The sequence below is a fragment of the Bos grunniens genome, chromosome 23 (assembly GCF_055505025.1).
Source record: "Bos grunniens cultivar Pamir isolate PY7600 chromosome 23, Bosgru_T2T1.0, whole genome shotgun sequence".
Taxonomy (NCBI): domain Eukaryota; kingdom Metazoa; phylum Chordata; class Mammalia; order Artiodactyla; family Bovidae; genus Bos; species Bos grunniens.
The window spans coordinates 10,922,929-10,944,980 of record NC_141187.1 but is presented as its reverse complement, the minus strand read 5'-3'; the positions used below and the strand labels follow the sequence as shown (position 1 = coordinate 10,944,980).

General features: G+C 40.8%; 1 protein-coding gene across 15 annotated transcripts in view; it reads left to right on the top strand.

Annotated features, from left to right (window-relative positions):
- FKBP5 (FKBP prolyl isomerase 5) overlaps positions 1-22,052 on the top strand; it is a 120,586-nt gene that overhangs the window by 39,031 nt on the left and 59,503 nt on the right. For 11 of the 15 annotated variants that reach the window (XM_086371326.1, XM_086371333.1, XM_086371339.1 and 8 more), the window contains one exon: positions 11,228-11,353. In XM_086371326.1, coding sequence (XP_086227452.1) covers positions 11,249-11,353 — 105 coding nt within the window. In that variant the 5' untranslated portion in view covers positions 11,228-11,248. Of the gene's footprint in view, positions 1-11,224; positions 11,354-22,052 lie in introns of all 15 variants that reach the window. The other 4 variants (XM_086371327.1, XM_086371334.1, XM_086371336.1 and 1 more) reach the window with 1 other exon arrangement.

Here is a 22,052-nt window from a genome sequence, read left to right as displayed (position 1 = left end):
CGTTGCTGAGCAGTTATCACCACTCTTTTTCAGAACCTTTATATCTCCCCCAAAAGACACTCTGTATCCATTAAACCACTACTCTCTATTCTCTGCTCTCCCAGCCCCTGGTAATCTTTATTCTATTTTCTGTCTCTGTAAACTTGCCTATTCTATATACTTCATATATGTAAAATTATACAATATTTGTCCTTTTGTGTCTTATTTTACTTAGCATAACATTTTCAGGTTCCTCCACATTGTAGTATGTATCAGCACTTCATTCCTTTTTATAGCCAGATAATATTCATTTTAACATATATAATTCATACTGCACACATAGCCATATTTTGTTTATGGACACTTGGATTTTTTTCTAAGCTTTTGGCTTTTGTGCATCATGCTGCTATACCTGTTTGAGTCTCTGGTTTTACTTCTTTTGGGTACATACCCAGGAGTGGAATGGCTGAATCCTATGGTAATTTTACGTTTAATATTTTGAGGAACCACCAAACCTTTCCACAGAAGCTGCACCATTTTACATTACTACCAGCAGTGCATGAGGGTTCCGATTTCTCTACATCTTCACCAACACTTTGCCTTTTTTGATAATAACCATCCTGATGGGTGTGAAGTGCTATCTTATTGTGATTTTGATTTGCATTTCCTTTATGAATAATGATGCTGAACATCTTTTCATGTACTTATTGGTTGTTTGCATATGTTCTTGGAGGTTTCTTTTTTAAAGGAGGAAAAGTAAATGTATGAACATGTCTTAGAGTGTTTTTTGTCATCTCTCCATTCCCCACCCCAGTGTAAAGAACCGAATAACTGGAGGGACATAGGTGAATAGATACAGTGTGCGATTTCATATAGACGTATAGTCTATACATTTGGTGTTGCTTCCTGTGTGTGCACGTATATCCTGTCTTTTATATGTATGTATTGTCTATAGATAGATAACTCCTCCTGACGCTCCTCTGTGACTGGACTTGAGTGTTACTGGCCTGGGATTGAAAGTAAATGAGGGCTTTCCAGTTCATCCTTTCATGAATATTCTCAAAATTAGGATGCACTTACACTGCATTCAGTCTTAAGCCCTTCCTTGTGTTTTCTTCCTTTTGTGCTTTAGTTTTAGGAGACTAAAAACCTTTATGGCTCAGACATATGTGGTACTAAAAAATGTAATTTTCTGTGCTCCTACCAAAGTAGCCAGTTTCTCTATTCTTTTCTGCCTTCTTTGTGAAAACTCTTGCTAGACAGTAGGATAATCTTTGATACAAGATACATATATTTTAACAAAGAGAACAATGAGTAGAGTATGTAATATGCAAGGTTAATTTAGTGGATAAACCTTTAGAATGATTTCTCACTTGGGGGAATATGACAATATAGTTAGGTAAATTGAAGTTTTCAGTGCACTGTTGATGAAATGCTCAACATAGTCTCATTTTTCTGTGCTGTCTCAGGTGTTTGCTGACCAGCACTTTGGAGAATGCATGCTTATCCATAACAGAACGAACTGTGTGTTCTCTTTCTGAGGCACTGGGCAGCAGTTTCCCCCTTTAGACAGTTCAGAACAGTAAGCTTTATCATAGATTAATATCCATAGCTACAGAGTGATTTTAAATCCAGAATAAATATAGGGTAGGGAACAAAGACACAGCTCTCTTATTAAAAAAAGTGAAACTTTCTCAGTGTGTCCAATTGGTTTTTAGGAATTATCTGTTCTTACAGCCTTTTTTTCATGTAACACTGGATCAGAGAAGTTTTTATTTGTTTTGTCTGATTCAAAAATCTGTATCAGATGGCATAACTGGAATTAAGGGTAAATACTTAGAAAGTTCAGTTTATTTATTTATTCTTCCAGATTCATCTGCCTTTGAAAGTTCAACAAAGCTTTAGTTTGGTTTTTATCTTTGTGTTTTAATTATTTGTGCTACTTCTTTTCACGTGGACTCCATACTGGTCAAAATCATTTTCAGATCATGAAGGTTATTTGTATCCCTTCAAGTGTTAGAACCAAAACTGAAGAGCAAATTCTTTTATCAGCTGAGATTTGTAAAGCTTGCAAATCAATGTATACAAGTTCCCTATTTATTTGAATTTGAGCAAGCCACTGTTTCTAAAGGGGAGGGTTAGAACCAAAAGGAAATGTTTTTTTGAATCACAGAGTTTTCATCTGAAAGTTTAGCTGAACACCAAATGACGAACATTCAGAAGAAAGGCCTTGCCTTTGGATGTGTTGCGTTCATGCTTTCTGAATGCTTTGTTTTTAGCTGTTTGTGCTCACACAGGCCGTCAATAATTTGAAAGTACGAGGCACACGTCATGGCACCTCATCCCTAAATGCTTCAGTATGTCTCCACTAAGAATGAGGAGATTATTCTATACAGAACCACAATACTATATCACACTCTAGAAAGCTAACATTATACAACAATGGTAAGGTAATGTATAGTCTGTTTTTCCAAATTTTCCTCAAAATTTGCTTCTGTAAATTTTTGTTCCTCCTAATCCGATATCTAGCCAAGGATCACACATTGCATTTGGTAGTTGTGTCTCTTTAGTCTTTTTAAACCCAGAGCAGGCCCCTTTCCTTTCTTTAAATGTTTTTTCTTTTATAACATTAACATTTTGAGGAGTCTAAGCCAGTTGTCTTGTAGAATGTTCCACACCCTACTTTTGTCTTTTCTTCTTGCTTAGTTTCAGGTTAAACATTTTTGGTAGGAATACCACTTGTATACTTCCTATTACATCACAGCAGGAGGCACAGTGATACACCAGCCTGTGTTAAAGAAGATGCAGAGTTTGGTCACGATGTAGGTTACTTGTGTGATCAGACCACTCCACTGGAAAGCCCTTTTCCTTTTTTTAAGTATAAGTAGTCTGTAGGGTCATGCTTCAAGACCCTCTGACTGTCCTGTTCCCTAATAACCTCTCACTTGATGGTTTTAACTTGTTTATTGATGTGGTTTTCCTAGGGGTTTACTGATGGATGTCAATGTATCTGTAAAGCCCGACCTCCAAAATGTTTAAAAGATCTTTTCTCCCTGTTTTTGAAGTGCTTTCTGCAAATTTCTACGCATGAGAGAAGTGTTTTGTGAGTGGTAGGTTACTGGAATTTGGGTACAAATCTTGTTCATCTAATTTTCCTGTCTTGCCCAGCATCACATACAACAACTAGGTACTTAGTTTTTGTTGTTGTTTGTTTGAGAACACTTTGTTCTGACCTTTCCCTTACCCTGAGCCAAGCATTTGGATCTTTGGTGTCTGGTATAAACTGTACTAGTAAATAAAGCAAAGGGGCTTAGCCCCTGGTTTTTGGTGTTCTCTTTGAAGATTTTTGAGTACAGCAAAGTTTGATTTGTGTCTTTGTTGACATTGAAGTAAGTTTAGGTCAACTGGAAGTGAGTTAAGATACATTTAGTTGTTTAATCATCAGTTTTATCAATAAGACATTTGTCACAAGTATAAAATAGTTCTTTTTGACTGTGTAGGCAAGAGGATCGCACAGTGACTTAGGGAACCTTAACGTCCATTATTAGCCTAATAACGAATAACTGTGGAAGTTACTAAGTCTTGACTTTTCCTGCTCAGCCACTAGAGCTGTTAGGAAATTCATCATGACAGCAGGCAGTGAGATGTTTTTTGTTTTGTCTGTTGATTAGCTTTTCAGTATTTGCCTTGCATGAAAAGGTGTCTGTCATTTTAGATGATTGATGATAATAAGAGCTAGTATACTTTTAACATAAACATCATATCATTTAATCCAGAAAGTCACTCTGTGAAAGGAGATGTTACTGTTATTCTGATTACACAGGTAGAGATAAAAGGCTTGCAGAAATTAAAAGTAAACAACATCACACAGCTTGTAAGGAGCTCCAAATTCTTTGCCCTTTCTGTCTTATCAGTCTAAAAGGTAGAGGTGTTCTGGAGAATCTAAATAAGGACAAACCATGGCCCTGCTCTTAGGGATCTCTTAAATCTGGGCCTTCTGGTTCAAGATGGCAGACTAGAAGGATGTGTGCTCATCTGCAAGAACACCAAAATCCCAACTAGCTGTTCAACAACCATTTATAGGAGGACGATGCAACTGACCAAAAAAAGATATCCCATGTCCAAAGACAAAGAAGAAGCTGTAGCGTGATGGTAGGATGGGTGCAATCATGATAAAATCAAATCCCATACCTGCCAGGTGGGTGAGCTGGGGATCCAACAAAGGGACTGGGGATCCCCAGGAAATCTGACCCTGAAGGCCAGCAGTATTGGATTACAAGACCTCCACAGGACTGGGGGAAACAGAGACTCCAGTCTTGGAGGGCACAAACAAAATCTTGTGCACACCAAGGTCTAGAAGAAAGGAGCAAGTGGCTCCACAGGAGGCTGAACCAAAACTACCTGCTGGTGTTGGAGGGTGTCCTGTGCAGGCGTGGGTTGGCAGGGCCTTGCCACAGGGACGGGGGCAATGTCCCCCTTGGTGTAAGCCCTTTTGAAGGTCCCTGTTAACTGTACTATAGAGCCCAGGGCTGATTTGTCTCAGGCCAAACAACTGCCAGGGAGGGAGTGCAACCCCACTTATCAGCAGATAGTTGGACTAAAGCTTTACTGAGTAAGGCCATGCTCATCAGAGCAAGACTCAGTTTTTCCCACCACCAGTCCCTCCCATCAGGAAGCTTACACAAGCCTCTTAGCCTCCTCCATCAGAGGTCAGACAGAAGAAGCAAGAAGAACCACAGTCCCACAGCAGCTAAAACAAAAAGCACATTACAGAAAGTTCATTAGAATGAAAAAGCAGAAAGTTATGTCCCAGATGAAGGGACTAGATAAAACCCCAGAAAAACAACTAAATGAAGTGGAGATGGCAACCTTCCAGAAAAGAATTCAGAGTAGTGATAGTGAAGATAATCCAGAATCTTGGGGAAAAAATGGAGAAGATGAAGAAATGTTTTATCAAAGACCTAGAAGAACTAAGCTAGTGAAGGTGATAGAATTCCAGCTGAGCTATTTGAAATCCTAAAAGATGATGCTGTGAAAGTGCTGTACTCAATATGCCAGCAAATTTGGAAAAATCAGCAGTGGCCACAGGACTGGAAAGGGTCAGTTTTTATTCCAATCCCAAAGAAAGACAATGCCAAAGAATTTTCAAACTGCTGCACAATTGTACTTAGCTCACACACTAGCAAAGTAATGCTCAAAATTCTCCAAGCCAGGCTTCAACAGTATGTGAACCGAGAACTTCCAGATGTTCAAGCTGGATTTAGAAAAGGCAGAGGAACCAGAGATCAAATTGCCAACATCCATTGGATCATGGAAAAAGCAAGAGAGTTCCAGAAAAACATCTATTTCTGCTTTATTGACTATGCCAAAGCCTTTGACTGTGTGGATCACAACAAACTGTGGAAAATCCTTAAAAGAGATAGGAATACCAGACCACCTGACCTGCCTCCTGAGAAATCTGTATGCAGGTCAAGAAGCAATACTTAGAACTGGGCATGGAACAACAGGCTGGTTCCAAATTGGGAAAGGAGTACGTCAAGGCTGTATATTGTCACCCTGCTTATTTGCAGTCATTTCAGTCCAGTTGCTCAGTCATGTCCGACTCTGCGACCCCATGAATCGCAGCATGCCAGGCCTCCCTGTCCATCACCAACTCCCAGAGTTCACCCAGACTCATGTCCATCAAGTCAGTGATGCCATCCAGCCATCTCATCCTCTGTCATCCCCTTCTCCTCCTGCCCCCAATCCCTCCCAGCATCAGTCTTGTCCAATGAGTCAACTCTTTGCATGACGTGGCCAAAGTACTGGAGTTTCAGCTTTAGCATCATTCCTTCCAAAGAAATCCCAGGGCTGATCTCCTTCAGAACAGACTGGTTGGATCTCCTTGCAGTCCAAGGGACTCTCAAGAGTCTTCTCCAACACCACAGTTGAAAAGCATCAATTCTTCGGCGCTCAGCCTTCTTCACAGTCCAATTCTCACATCCATACATGACCACAGGAAAAACCGTAGCCTTGACTAGATGGACCTTTGTTGGCAAAGTAATGTCTCTGCTTTTGAATATGCTATCTAGGTTGGTCATAACTTTCCTTCCAAGGAGTAAGCGTCTTTTAATTTCATGGCTGCAGTCACCATCTGCAGTGATTTTGGAGCCCCCCAAAATAAAGTCTGACACTGTTTCTACTGTTTCCCCATCTATTTCCCATGAAATGATGGGACTTGATAAAGGACAGAAATGGTATGGACCTAAGAGAAGCAGAAGATATTAAGAAGAGATGGCAAGAATACACAGAAGAACTGTACAAAAAAGATCTTCACAACCCAGATAATCACAATGGTGTGATCACTCACCTAGAGCCAGACATCCTGGAATGTGAAGTCAAGTGGGCCTTAAAAAGCATCACTACGAACAAAGCTAGTGGAGGTGATGGAATTCCAGTTGAGCTATTTCAAATCCTGAAAGATGATGCTGTGAAAGTGCTGCACTCAATATGCCAGCAAATTTGGAAAACTCAGCAGTGGCCACAGGACTGGAAAAGGTCAGTTTTCATCCCAATCCCAAAGAAAGGCAATGCCAAAGAATGCTCAAACTACCACACAATTGCACTCATCTCACATGCCAGTAAAGTAATGCTCAAAATTCTCCAAGTCAGGTTTCAGCAATATGTGAACCGTGAACTTCCCTGATGTTCAAGCTGGTTTTAAAAAAGGCAGAGGAACCAGAGATGAAATTGCCAACATCCGCTGGATCATGGTAAAAGCAAGAGAGTTCCAGAAAAACATCTATTTCTGCTTTATTGACTATGCCAAAGCCTTTGACTGTGTGGATCACAATAAACTGTGGAAAATTCTGAAAAAGATGGGAATTCCAGACTACCTGATCTGCCTCTTGAGAAATCTGTATGCAGGTCAGGAAGCAACAGTTAGAACTGGACTTGGAACAACAGACTGGTTCCAAATAGGAAAAGGAGTACGTCAAGGCTGTATGTTGTCACCCTGCTTATTTAACTTCTGTGCAGAGTACATCATGAGAAACGCTGGACTGGAAGAAGCACAAGCTAGAATCAAGATTGCCGGGAGAAATCTCAATAACCTCAGATATGCAGATGACACCACCCTTATGGCAGAAAGTGAAGAGGAACTAAAAAGCCTCTTGATGAAAGTGAAAGTGGAGAGTGAAAAAGTTGGCTTAAAGCTCAGCATTCAGAAAATGAAGATCATGGCAGTATGTCATGGAAAATGCTGGTCTGGGTGAAGCATAAGCTGGAATCAAGATTGCTGGGAGAAATATCAGTAACCTCAGATATGCAGATGATACCACTCTTATGGCAGAAAGTGAAGAAGAACTAAAGAGCCTCTTCGTAAAGGTGAAAGAGGAGAGAGAAAAACTGGCTTAAAACTCAGCATCCAAAAAATGAAGATCATGGCATCGAGTCCCATCACTTTGTGGCAAATAGGTGGGAAAACAATGGAAACAGTGACAGACTTATTTTGGGGGGCTCCAAAATCACTGCAGATGGTAATTGCAGTCATGAAATTAAAAGATGCTTGCCCCAAGTTAGAAAAACTATGACCAACCTAGACAACATATTAAAAAATACAGACATTACTTCACTGACAAAGGCCCGTCTAGTCAAAGCTATGGTTTTTCCGGTAGTCATGTATGGATGTGAGAATTGGACCATAAAGAAAGCTGAGTGCTGAAGACTTCATATTTTTGAACTGTGGTGTTGGAGAAGAGTCTTGAGAGTCTCTTGGACTGCAGGGAAATCGAACCAGTCAATCCTAAAGGAAATCAGTCCTGAATATTCATTGGAAGGACTGATGCTGAAGCTCCAATAGTTTGGCCACATGATATGAAGAACTGACTCACTGGAAAAGACCCTGATGCTGGGAAAGATTGAAGGCAGGAGGAGAAGGGATGACAGAGGATGAGATGGTTGAATGGCATCACTGACTCCATGAACATGAGTTTGAATAAGCTCCAGGAGTTGGTGATGGACAGGAAAGCCTGACGTGCTACAGTCCATAGGGTCACAAAGAGGTGAACACAAAAGAGCAACTGAACTGAGAAGAGCTAAAGAACAGACAAAAAAATAAATACACTAGAAGGAATCAATAGCAGAATACCTAAGGCAGAAGAAAGGATAAATGGCCTGGAAGACAGAATGGTGGAATCACTGCCGCAGAACAGAATATAGAAAAAAGAATGAAAAGAATTGAAGACAGCCTAAAAGATCTCTGGGACATTAAATGCACCAACATTCACTTTATAGGGGTCCCAGAAAGAGAAGAGAAAGAGAAGACCTGAGAAAATATGTGAAGAGATGATAGCTGAAAACTCCTTAACATGGGGAAGGAAATAGCAGTCCAGGAAGTGGAGAGTCCCGGGCAGGATATAAATCCAAGGAGGAACACACGAAGACATAGTAATCAAACTGACAAAAATTAAAGACATAAAATATTAAAAGCAACAAGGGAAAAATGACATATAGGGGAACTCCCATCAGGCTATCAGCTGATTTTTCACCAGAAACTCTGCAAACCAGAAGGGAATGGCACTTTAAAGTGATGAAAGAGGAAGAACCGACAACCAAGAATACTCTACCCAATAAGACTCTCCTTCAGATTTGATGGAGAAATCAAAAGCTTTCCAGACAATCAAAAGTTAAGAGAATTTAGCACCACCAAACCAGCTTTACAACAAATGCTAAAGGAATTTTTCTAGGCGGGAAACAGAAGGAAGAGACCTGCAGAAAATAAACCCAAAACAGTTAAGAAAATGGTAATGGATCTTACATATTGATAATTACCTTAAATGTAAATGGATTAAATGCACCAGACATAGATTGGCTGGGCAGGTGAGAACATGTGCATGTAAGCAGTTCTACTTACCACTTTACTCTGCTTGACCACCCCCCAGATTGTATAATTATTTTATAGTGCCAGGTTAGTCATGTTTCCATTATGGCTTGCAGTTGTAATAATCTTCTATTTTTGGTCTGGCTATTGAGTGTGAAAACTGTTCTTTTTGTTTGTTTTGATTGTGAAAACTGATAAACATCTTTTACTATTGTGATTGTGCAACTCTTAATACCATTGTATTATGACTGGTCAACAGAAAAACAACAGAACTCTATATCACCAAAACTACCGTTTAATAGAAAAACCTGTAATCACTTTTTAAAATCCAGATGTATATCAGAATTATTGGAATTTTTGAAAAATAAAAATGCCCAGGTATTGCTTTTTTTCTTCAGAGCTCCAGATATGTTTCTAATGAGCAGCCATGTTTGGAAACAACTGAACTACATGATGATCTTTTACTTTTATCTCGTTTGTTCCACTTTTTCTGTTTCATATTCAGTGCTCCCATTTCATTTAGTTTGTTTTCCAGTTTTTCCATCTCTTCTTTTTTGTTTTTTGATGTTCTTTCTTAAGCCTTTATCAACTAGTAGAAAAGTTTGTATACATATATGTAAAAACAATATGTATAGTATATATATTTCAGAAAACTTAGAATTTTTGCCTAACTATAAATTTTATGACATTTTGATTCTACTTGTTTGACTTAGTATGAATAGAATGCTAGATTTCTAATTAAAAAAATAGATATGCAACAACAACAAAGGTTTACTGTATAGCACAGGGAACTATATAGTCAGTTCAGTCGCTCAGTCGTGTCCAGCTCTTTGCCACCCCATGAATTGCAGCACTCCAGGCCTCCCTGTCCATCACCAACTCCCGGAGTTCACTCAAACTCATGTCCATCGAGTCCATGATGCCATCCGCCCTTCTCATCCTCTGTTGTCCCCTTTTCCTCCTGCCCCCAGTGCCTTCCAGCATCAGAGTCTTTTCCAATGAGTCAACTCTTCACATCAGGTGGCCAAAATACTGGAGTTTCAGCTTCAGCATCAGTCCTTCCAATGAACACCCAGGACTGATCTCCTTTAGAATGGACTGGTTGGATCTCCTTGCAATCCAAGGGACTCTCAAGAGTCTTCCCAACACCACAGTTCAAAAGCATCAATTCTCCGGTGCTCAGCTTTCTTCACAGTCCAACTCTCACATCACAGTCCAACTCTCACAGTCCAACTCTTCACAGTCCAACTCTCACCAGTAGAAAAACATGACCATAGCCTTGGCTAGACGGACCTTTGTTGGCAAAGTAATGTCTCTGCTTTTTAATATGCTATCTAGGTTGGTCATAACAGTCAGTGTCTAGTAATAACCTATAATGGAAAATAATTTCAAAAATAATATATGTGTATAACTGAATCACCTTGTGTACCTGAAACACTGTGTGTCTTCTTATGAATATATTATAGAATGCAAATCAATGGAAGAGCTAAGAAAGTAAAGGGCAGACAACTGCAAAATAGAAGGTTAAAGTTGGGACAATGAAGGTAGCATTTGAGGGAAGGTACAATGAAGGGAAGAATGGGAAAGAAAAAGAATGCCCAAAGTATGGAGATGGGAAAGCACAGGACTTGTTGCAGGAGAAGCCTGGTCTGGTTTGGCTAGAGCGTGAGCCACATGTGAGAAAGTAAAGAAAGTACTGGAGGCTCGACCTGAAACATAGGTTAGGGTCATGTTGTGGAAGGCGTTGAGTGCCATGGTAGAGAAGAACATCATTCTGTAGGAAAATTTGAGCAGGAAATGAAAAATGTGGCTCTACAAAAGAACCAATAATCGTCATGATAAATGTTTACATTTTTCGGTTATGACTTTGCGCTCATCCCTTAACATTTGTTATCTCCTTAATGCCTCATAGTAACTATGAACTATGGACATGGAACTGAGGCTCAGACTGGGGTCTATCATTTTCTAAAGTCTTGTCCTATTTTCCACTGTGATAGATTGCTGTTTCTTTTATCAGATCACCTGATAAGTTCTTAATTCTCTGTCAAGAATATGGTTGTAGGAAAAGGACATTTTCAAGTTCTGAAAGGACTACTTCTCAATGTGTAATCATACTAAGGAATATAATCACTGCCAAGCCTGACTTGTGCTGCTCTCTAATTTGGGACCAGAGCTAGATGGGAAATTGAAGATTTGGATGATGTTTTATTTACATGCCTCATGACGTCAGTACATGCTCATAGCAAACGTTTTTATTTTCCTTTTTGGTGTTTAACCTTATTGGCCCTATGTAAATCTTGGGTCAGGTAAAGCTCTGTTTCTAGGGGCATTTTAAGATACATAATGAAGTGATACATCTCCTAGCTAAAATTTGTTTCTTCTCAGCAGGTTTTCTACTTTTAAAAGACAATGACTACTGATGAAGCTGCCAAGAACAATGGAGAAAGCCCTGCAGCAGCTGTTGCTGAACAGGGAGAGGATATTACCTCCAAAAAAGATAGAGGAGTATTAAAGGTGAGGCCATGACATGTAAGGAAATTTGCTATCTGGAAAGATTGTTAATAAAAATCTTTTTTTGTTTTTGGCTGGAGGTGTAGATGGATTGGGGCTTCCCAAGTGGTGCAGTTGTAAAGAATTTGCCTGACCATGCAGGAGACGGAAGAGACGTGGGTTCCATCTCTGGGTTCGGAAGATCCCCTGGAGGGGGAAATGGCAACCCACTCCAGTATTCTTGCCTAGAGAATCCCATGGACAGAGGAGTCTGGTGGACTACAGTCCATGGGATCGCAAAGAGTCAAACATGACTGAGCAACTGAGCATTGAGATGGATTATGTTTATTGAGGCTTACCAAGTACCAAATGCTACAGCTAAATTCTCATTTGGTCTTTATAACTGCAGGTTTATTTTTAATCCCAGATTACAGATAGTAAAGCTGAGGGCCAGCTATGTAAATTAACTTGCCCCAAATCATATATCTCAGTAAATGCAGGTCTGAGGATTTATGTTATGTCTGACTCCAAAAAGACTGTCTCTCTCTATTCTCACCAGAGTATAAATGGGCGATTATTTTAATATTTAAGTATATTAAAGCTGCTGCTGCTAAGTCACCTCAGTCGTGTCCAACTCTGTGTGACCCCATAGACGGCAGCCCAGCAGGCTGCCCCGTCCCTGGGATTCTCCAGGCAAGAACACTGGAGTGGGTTGCCATTTCCCTCTCCAATGCATGAAAGTGAAAAGTGAAAGTAAAGTCGATCAGTCGTGTCCGACTCTTAGCGACCCCATGGACTGCAGCCTACCAGGCTCCTCTCTCTGTGGGATTTTCCAGGCAAGAGTACTGGAGTGGGGTGCCATTGCCTTCTCCAATATTAAAACTAGTTAATGACAATTTAAAAAAAAACTTTCTTAAAGGAAAAAAAAGTTGACTTGAAAAGTTCAAAAGGATTTGTTTTTTACATAGAGTTCCTGTGTGTAATGAAAACATTTTTTTGAGGTTTAATCAGAGAATGTATCTCACTTTTGAATTAGTGTTCCTCCTTAAAAACACTTTTTTCACTCTGTAATTATGTTTACAAGTGGTTTTTTTTAAACCTCACAGAGGTCTTTTGACACAGAGCACATTTGATTCTTCCATTTATATATGGAAGATATATGTGTTGTTATTCCATATAATAGAGAGGTTAAATGGCTTTAGTCATAGTAAGTTCTTTTTTCTCCTACACTGTTGTGATGTATTCAGGTTTTGTAAGGTTAATTTTTTTGCTGAAAAGATTGAACTATTTAAATATTATCAGTAAGCTGAGTTTTAATATAACCTATGTTATCAGTAGCAAATGAGATTTTTTCTTTTAGTTTGTTTTGGCTAATCTTGCTTACGTGAAAGCTTTCTTCACATATTCACAAACATCAATCTCTTCTGAATATACATGTTTTACTATTTGCTTGCTATATGCTAAGCCAAAGTTTGAAGACCTGTAAAATAAAGACTTTAGCATTATAGATGTGTACCATGCTATCTTCATTCAGAGGGCTTTCAACCTTGTAGCTCTGTGAATTCAGTTCAGTTCAGTTCAGTTGCTCAGTCGTGTCCGACTCTTTGCTGCCCCATGAATTGCAGCACGCCAGGCCTCCCTGTCCAACACCAACTCCCAGAGTTCATTCAGACTCACGTCCATCGAGTCAGTGATGCCATCCGCCCATCTCATCCTCTGTCGCCCGCTTCTCCTCCTGCACCCAATCCCTCCCAGCATCAGAGTCTTTTCCAATGAGTCAACTCTTCGCATGAGGTGGCCAAAGGACTGGAGTTTCGGCTTCAGCATCATTCCTTCCGAAGAAATCCCAGGGCTGATCTCCTTCAGAATGGACTGGTTGGATCTCCTTGCAGTCCAAGGGACTCTCAAGAGTCTTCTCCAACACCACAGTTCAAAAGCATCAATTCTTCGGCGCTCAGCTTTCTTCACAGTCCAACTCTCACATCCATACGTGACCACTAGAAAAACCATAGCCTTGACTAGATGGACCTTTGTTGGCACAGTAATGTCTCTGCTTTTCAATATGCTATCTAGGTTGGTCATAACTTTCCTTCCAAGGAAGAAGTGTCTTTTAATTTCATGGCTGCAGTCACCACCTGCTGTGATTTTTGAGCCCCCCCAAAATAAAGTCTGACACTGTTTCCACTGTTTCCCCATCTATTTCCCATGAAATGATGGGACCAGATGCCATGATCTTTGTTTTCTGAATGTTGAGCTTGAAGCCAACTTTTTCACTCTCCACTTTCACTTTCACGAGAGGCTTTTTAGTTCTTCTTCACTTTCTGCCATAAGGGTGGTGTCATCTGCATATCTGAGGTTATTAATATTTCTCCCGGCAATCTTGATTCCAGCTTGTGCTTCTTCCAGCCCAGTGTTTCTCATGGTGTACTCTGCATAGAAGTTAAATAAGCAGGGTGACAATATACAGCCTTGATGTACTCCTTTTCCTATTTGGAACCAGTGTGTTGTTCCATGTCCAGTTCTAACTCTTGCTTCCTGACCTGCATACAGGTTTCTCAAGAGGCAGGTCATGTGGTCTGGTATTCCCATCTCTTTGAGAATTTTCCACAGTTTATTGTGATCCGTAGAGTCAAAGGCTTTGGCATAGTCAATAAAGCAGAAATAGATGTTTTTCTGGAGCTCTCTTGCTTTTTCGATGATCTAGCAGATGTTGGCAATTTGATCTCTGGTTCCTCTGCCTTTTCTAAAACTGGCTTGAACATCTGGAAGTTCACGGTTCACATATTGCTGAAGCCTGGCTTGGAGAATTTTGAGCATTACTTTACCAGCGTGTGAGATGAGTGCAATTGTGCAGTAGTTTGAGCATTCTTTGGCATTGCCTTTCTTTGGGATTGCAATGAAAACTGACCTTTTCCAGTCCTGTGGCCACTGCTGAGTTTTCCAAATTTGCTGGCATATTGAGTGCAGCACTTTCACAGCATCATCTTTCAGGATTTGGAATAGCGCCACTGAAATTCTATCACCTCCACTAGCTTTGTTCGTAATGATGCTTTCTGAGGCCCACCTGACTTCACATTCCAGGATGTCTGGCTCTAGGTCAGTGATCACACCATCGTGATTATCTTGGTCATAAAGATCTTTTTTGTACAGTTCTTCTGTGTATTCTTGCCACCTCTTCTTAATATCTTTTGCTTCTGTTAGGTCCATAGCGTTTCTGTCGTTTATTGTGGCCATCTTTGCATGAAGTGTTCCCTTGGTACATTTGGTTCCCTCTAATTTTCTTAAAGAGATCTCTAGTCTTTACTATTCTGTTGTTTTCCTCTATTTCTTTGCATTGATCACTGAGGAAGGCTTTCTTATCTCTTCTTGCTATTCTTTGGAACTCTGCATTCAGATGCTTATATCTTTGCTTTTCTCCTTTGCTTTTTGGTTCTCTTCTTTTCACAGGTATTTGTAAGGCCTCCCCAGACAGCCATTTTGCTTTTTTGCATTTCTTTTCCATGGGGATGGTCTTGATCCCTGTCTCCTGTACAATGTCACGAACCTCTGTTCATAGTTCATCAGGCACTCTATCAGATCTAGGCCCTTAAATCTATTTCTCACTTCCACTGTATAATCATAAGGGATTTGATTTAGGTCATACCTGAATGGTCTAGTGGTTTTCCCTACTTTCTTCCATTTCAATCTGAATTTGCCTGTAAGAACTTCATGATCTGAGCCACAGTCAACTCCTGGTCTTGTTTTTGTTGACTGTATAGAGCTTCTCCATCTTTGGCTGAAAAGAATATAATTAGTCTGATTTCGGTGTTGACCATCTGGTGATGTTCATGTGTAGAGTCTTTTCTTGTGTTGTTGGAAGAGGGTGTTTGCTATGACCAGTGCATTTTCTTGGCACAACTCTATTAGCCTTTGCCCTGCTTCATTCTGTACTCCAAGGCCAAATTTGCCTGTTACTCCGGGTGTTTCTTGACTTCCTACTTTTGCATTCCAGTCCCCTATAATGAAAAGGACATCTTTTTTGGGTGTTAGTTCTAAAAGGTCTTGTAGGTCTTCATAGAACTGTTCAACTTCAGCTTCTTCAGTGTTACTTGTTGGGGCATAGACTTGGATTACTGTGGTATTGAATGGTTTGCCTTGGAAACGAAGAGAGATCATTCTGTCATTTTTGAAATTACATCCAAGTACTGCATTTCGGAGTCTTTTGTTGACCATGATGTGTGAATTACTCATCCCAAACTCCAGAATGCCTCTCAAGACCATGGAAATTCTGCAGGTTGTTATCTTCTGCTCTTTTATCTTTTCAGAGCACTGGTGCAGAGGACAACTTGCCTCAGGCCCTGCTTTGTTCTAGGGAGTAAATCCAGTAAGATTTTTAGGCCTGTAAGAAACATTTTGAGATTGTAAACCCTTTAAATCTTACCATCTATCACTGTCTAAAGCCTCAGGTTTCACCATAGGGCTTTTGGTTAAGATTAAATAGGTCTGTGGACTTCCCTAATAGTCCAGTGGTTAAGACACCAGACTACTACAGGAGCACAGGTTCGATCCCTGGTCAGGGAACTCAGGTCTTGCATGCTGTGCAGCATGGCCAAAAAATCAGTTCAGTTCAGTTGCTCAGTCGTGTCTGACTCTTTGTGACCCCATGGACTGCAGCATGCCAGGCTTCCCTGTCCATCACCAGCATCCGGAGCTTACTCAAACTCATGTCCATCTAGTCAGTGATGCCATGCGGCTGTCTCATCCTCTTTCGTCACCTTCTCTGCCCGCCTTTGATCTTTCCCAGCATCAGGCTTTCTTTTCAGTGAGTCAGTTCTTCGTGTCAGGTGGCCAAAGAGTTGGAGTTTCAGCTTCAGCATCAGTCCTTCCAATGAATATTCTGGACTGATTTCCTTTAGGATTGACTGGTTAGATCTCCTTGCAGTCTGATCGACTCAACAGAGTATTCAGCACCACAGTTCAAAAGCATCAGTTCTTCAGTGCTCAGCTTTCTTTATAGTCCAACTCTCACATCCATACATGACTACTGGAAAAATTATAGCATTGACCATTCTCACCTTTGTCGGCAAAGTAATTTCTCTGCTTTTTTAATATGCTGTCTGTGTATAGACAGCATATTAAAGGAGTAAGTGTCTCTTAATTTCATGTCTACAGTCACCACGTGCAGTGATTTTGGAGCCCCCCAAAAAAGTCTGCACTGTTTCCCCAACTATTTGTCATGAAGTGATGGGATCGGAAACCGTGATCTTAGTTTTCTGAATGTTGAGTTTTAAGCCAACTTTTTCACTCTCCTCTTTTATTTTCATCAAGAGACTCTTTAGTTCTTCTTCGCTTTCTGCCATAAGGGTGGTGTCATCTGCATATCTGAGGTTATTGGTATTTCTCCCAGCAATCTTGATTCCAGCTTGTGCTTCATCCAGCTCAGCATTTTGCATGATGTACTCTGCATATGTTAAATAAGCAGGGTGACAATGTACAACCTTGATGTACTCCTTTCCCAATTTTGAACCAGTCTGTTTTTCCATGTCCAGTTCTAAGTGTTGCTTCTTGACCTGCATATAGATTTCTCAGGAGGCAGGTCAAGTGGTCTGGTATTCCCATCTCTTTTAAGGATTTTCCACAGTTTGTTGTGATTCACACAGTCAAAGGCTTTGGCGTAGTCAGTAAAGCAGAAGTAGATGTTTTTCTGGAACTCTCTTGCTTTTTTGACTGATCCAGCAGATGTTGGCAATTTGACCTCTGGTTCTCTGCATTTTCTAAATCCAGCTTGAACATATGGAAGTTCACAGTTCGCGTACTGCTGAAGCCTAGCTTGGAGAGTTTTGAGCAGTACCTTGCTAGCATGTGAGATGAGTGCAAATTGTGCGGTAGTTTGAGCATTCTTTGGCATTGCCTTTCTTTGGGATTGAAATGAAAACTGACCTTTTCCAGTCCTGTGGCCACTGCTGAGTTTTCCAAATTTGCTGGCATATTGAGTGCAGCACTTTCACAGCGTCATCTTTCAGGATTTGAAAGAGCTCAGCTGGAATTCCATTACCCCCACTAGCTTTGTTCGTAGTGAAGCTTCCTAAGGGCCGCTTGACTTTGCATTCCAGGATGTCTGGCTCTAGGTAAGTGATGACACCATCGTGGTTATCTGGGTCATGAAGATCTTTTTTGTATAGTTCTTCTGTGTATTCTTGCTACCTCTTCTTAATATCTGCTGCTTCTATTAGGTCCATACGATTTCTGTCCTTTATTGTGCCCATCTTTGCATGAAATGCTCCCTTGGTATCTCTAATTTTTTTGAGGAGCTCGCTAGTCTTTCTCATTCTGTTGTTTTCCTGTTTCTTTGCATTGATCACTGAGGAAGACTTTCTTATCTCTCCTTGCTATTCTTTGGAACACTGCATTCAAATTAGTATATCTTTCCTCTTCTCCTTTACCTTTAGCTTCTTTTCTCAACTATTTGTACGGCCTCCTCAGACATCCATTTTGCCTTTTTGCGTTTCTTTTTCTTGGGGTTGGTCTTGATCACTGCCTGTTATCAATGTCATGAACCTCCATCCATAGTTCTTCAGGCACTCTATCAGATCTGATCCCTTTAATCTATTTGTCACTTCCACGGTATAATCATAAGGGATTCTACAAACTAAGATGGTGGAGTAGAAAGACGTGAACTCATCATCTTCTGCTAGAACTCCAAAATTACAACTCGCTACTGAACAACTGTCAACAGGAGAGTATTGAATCCCACCAAAAAAAGATACTCCATGTGCAAGGGCAGAGGGCAAGATGGTAGGAGGGGTGAAATTGTGTTTAAACTTAAACCCCATACCTGTCAGAGACACTCGGAGGTCTCAGACAAGCCTTGTATGCACCAGGACCCAGAGACCCCACAGAGACTGAGCCAGAACTGTGTTTGAGTGTCTCCTGTGGAGGTATGGGTCAGCAGTGGACTGGGGCAGGGGCTCTAAGTGCAGTAGACTTGGGAATGGCATAAGCCCTCTTGGAGGAGGTCACCATTAATCCCACCGTAGAGCTGCCAGAACTTACACAGGACTGGGGAAACAGACTCCTGGGGGGCACAAACAAGACCTTGTGCACACCAGGACCCAGGAGAAAGGAGCAGTGACCCCACAAGAGAGTGACCCAGAGTTGCCTATGAGTGTCCAGGAGTCTCTGATGGAGGCGTGGGTCGGTGGTAGCCTGCTGCAGGGTTTAGGGCACTGACTGCAGCAGTGCATGGACCTTTCGAAGGAGGTCACCATTATCTTCATTACCTCCTCCATAGTTTGGCCTCAAATCAAACAACAGGGAAGGAACACAGCCCTCATCAACAGAAAATTGGATTGAAGATTTACTGAGCATGGCCCTGTCCATCAGAAGAAGACCCAGTTTCACCCTCAGCCTGTCTCTCCCGTCAGGAAGCTTCCATAAGCTGCTTTTCCTTCTCCATCAGAGGGCTGACAGACTGAAAACCACAATCACAGAAAACTAACCAATCTGATCCCATGGACCACACCCTTGTCTAACTCAGTGAAGCCATGAGCCACGCCATGGAGGGCAACCCAGGACGGATGGGTCTTGGTGGAGAGTTCTGACAAAAGATGGTCCACTGGAGAAGAGAATGGCAAACCACTTCAGTATTCTTGCCTTGAGAACCATATGAACAGTATGAAAAGGCAAAAAGAAAGGACACTGAAAGATGAACTCCCCAGGTCAGTAGGTGCCCAATATGCTACTGCAGATCAGTGGAGAAATAACTCCAGAAAGAATGAAGAGACGGAGCTAAAGCGAAAACAGTACCCAGTTGTGGATGTGACCTGTGATGGAAGTAAAGTCCAATGCTGTAAAGAGCAATATGCTTAGGAACCTGGAATGTTAGGTCCCTGAATCAAGGCAAATTGGAAGTGGTCAAACAGGAGATGGCAAGAGTGAACATTGGACATTTTAGCGATTGGCGAACTACAATGAACTAGAATGGGTGAATTTAACTCAGATGACCATTATATCTACTACTGTGGGCAAGAATCCCTTAAAGAAATGGAATAGCCCTCATAGTCAACAAAAGAGTCCAAAATGCAGTACTTGGATGCAATCTCAAAAACAACAGCATGATCTCTGTCCATTTCCAAGGCAAACCATTCAATATCACAGTAATCCAAGTCTGTGCCCTGACCAGTAATGCTGAAGAAGCTGAAGTTGAACGGTTCTATGAAGACCTACAAGACCTTCTAGAACTAATACCCCAAAAAGATGTCCTTTTCATTATAGGGGACTGGAATGCAAAAGTAGAAAGTCAAGAAACACCTGGAGTAACAGGCAAATTTGGCCTTGGAGTACAAAACAAAGCACGTCAAAGGCTAACAGAGTTTTGCCAGGAGAATGCACTGGTCATAGCAAACACCCTCTTCCAACAACACAAGAGAAGACTCTACACATGGACATCACCAGATGGTCAGTACCGAAATCAGATTGATTATATTCTTTGCAACCAAAGATGGAGAAGCTCTGTACAGTCAGCAAAAACAAAATTGGGAGCTGACTGTGGCTCAGATCATGAACTCCTTATTGCCAAATTCAGACTTAAATTGAAGAAAGTGGGGAAAACCACTAGACCATTCAGGTATGACCTAAATCAAATCCCTTACGATTATACAGTGGCCAAAAAACAGAGAAGAAAAAAAGAAGATTCAGATCAGATCAGTCGCTCAGTCGTGTCCGACTCTTTGCGACCCCATGAATCGCAGCACGCCAGGCCTCCCTGTCCATCACCAACTCCCGGAGTTCACTCAGACTCACAGCCATCGAGTCACTGATGCCATCCAGCCATCTCATCCTCTGTCGTCCCCTTCTCCTCCTGCCCCCAATCCCTCCCAGCATCAGAGTCTTTTCCAATGAGTCAACTCTTCGCATGAGGTGGCCAAAAGACTGGAGTTTCAGCTTTAGCATCATTCCTTCCAAAGAACACCCAGGGCTGATCTTCTTCAGAATGGCCTGGTTGGATCTCCTTGCAGTCCAAGGGACTCTCAAGAGTCTTCTCCAACACCACAGTTCAAAAGCATCAGTTCTTCGGCACTCAGCTTTCTTCACAGTCCAACTCTCACATCCATACATGACCGCTGGAAAAACCATAGCCTTGACTAGACGGACCTTTGTTGGCTAAGTAATGTCTCTGCTTTTGAATATGCTATCTAGGTTGGTCATAACTTCCCTTCCAAGGAGTAAGCGTCTTTTAATTTCATGGCTGCAGTCACCATCTGCAGTGATTTTGGAGCCCCCAAAAATAAAGTCTGACACTGTTTCCACTGCTTCCCCATCTATTTCCCATGAAGTGATGGGACCGGATGCCATGATCTTTGTTTTCTGAATGTTGAACTTTAAGCCAACTTTTTCACTCTCCACTTTCACTTTCATCAAGAGGCTTTTGAGTTCCTCTTCACTTTCTGCCATAAGGGTGGTGTCATCTGCATATCTGAGGTTATTGAGATTTCTCCCGGCAATCTTGATTCCGGCTTGTGTTTCTTCCAGCCCAGTGTTTCTCATGATGTACCCTGCATATAAGTTAAATAAGCAGGGTGACAATATACAGCCTTGACGTAATCCCTTTTCCTATTTGGAACCAGTGTATTGTTCCATGTCCAGTTCTAACTCTTGCTTCCTGACCTGCATACAGATTTCTCAAGAGACAGATCAGGTGTTCTGGTATTCCCATCTCTTTCAGAATTTTCCACAGTTTATTGTGATCCACACAGTCAAAGGCTTTAGCATAGGCAATAAAGCAGAAATAGATGTTTTTCTGGAACTCTCTTGCTTTTCCCAAGAAGATTAAATAGGTCTATTAACTGCCATGACCTAGGGCAATTTAGTAACATATCTGTGAGAAGTTTCCTCATTTGTAAAATTTGAATAATAATACTGCCTATCTCATAGAATTAAGATTATATAAAGCATTTAATACAGTGCCATGTTTGTAATTGTCTCTTATTAACTCATATATATATATATATATATATATATTTTTTTTTTTTAAGACCAATGCAGATCTTGGAAGTCAGTCAGAAACTAGCCCAATAATATAAAATTTCTTTATGGAGCTTACATTTTTAAACTGAATTGAGATTAGGTTGTTTTCTTAAGACAACTCCAGATTTAGGCACTAAACTCAGCTTGTTGGGGAAACCTGAAGTAATACCACAGTATTACTGTGCATGTGAACAGTGTTGACTCCCTGGGTGCCCTTCACTCCATCAGCCCAGTTACTTGGTTATAGTCCTAGAAATGCAGATGCCCTCCAGGGGCAGCCGAGGCTCCCCAGTACCACATGCAGTTCATGAACATGAGCTCTTTCAGAATATTGTGAGGTTTCTCTTAGATTAACATTTTTGGAAACATTTTTTCCTCTTGAGCCCTAGAAGGGCAGTAATGGTTCTCCTGTTTTTTTTTTTTTTAATTAGCTTTTTAGTTTTTAAATTATAACTATTTTTTCCCAGCTGTATTGAGATGAAATATAACATTATGTAAGTTTAAGGTGTATAATGTGATGATTTGATACATTTAAATGTTTCGAAATGACTACCACAAAAGGTTTAGTTCACCCCTTCATCACCTCAGATAATTATCATTTCTTTTTTGTGGTGAGAACATTTAAGATCTATTCTCTTAGCAGTTCTCAAGTATATAATACACTGTTGTTAATTACAGTCACCATTCTGTACATTAGATCTTGAGAATTTAATTCCTG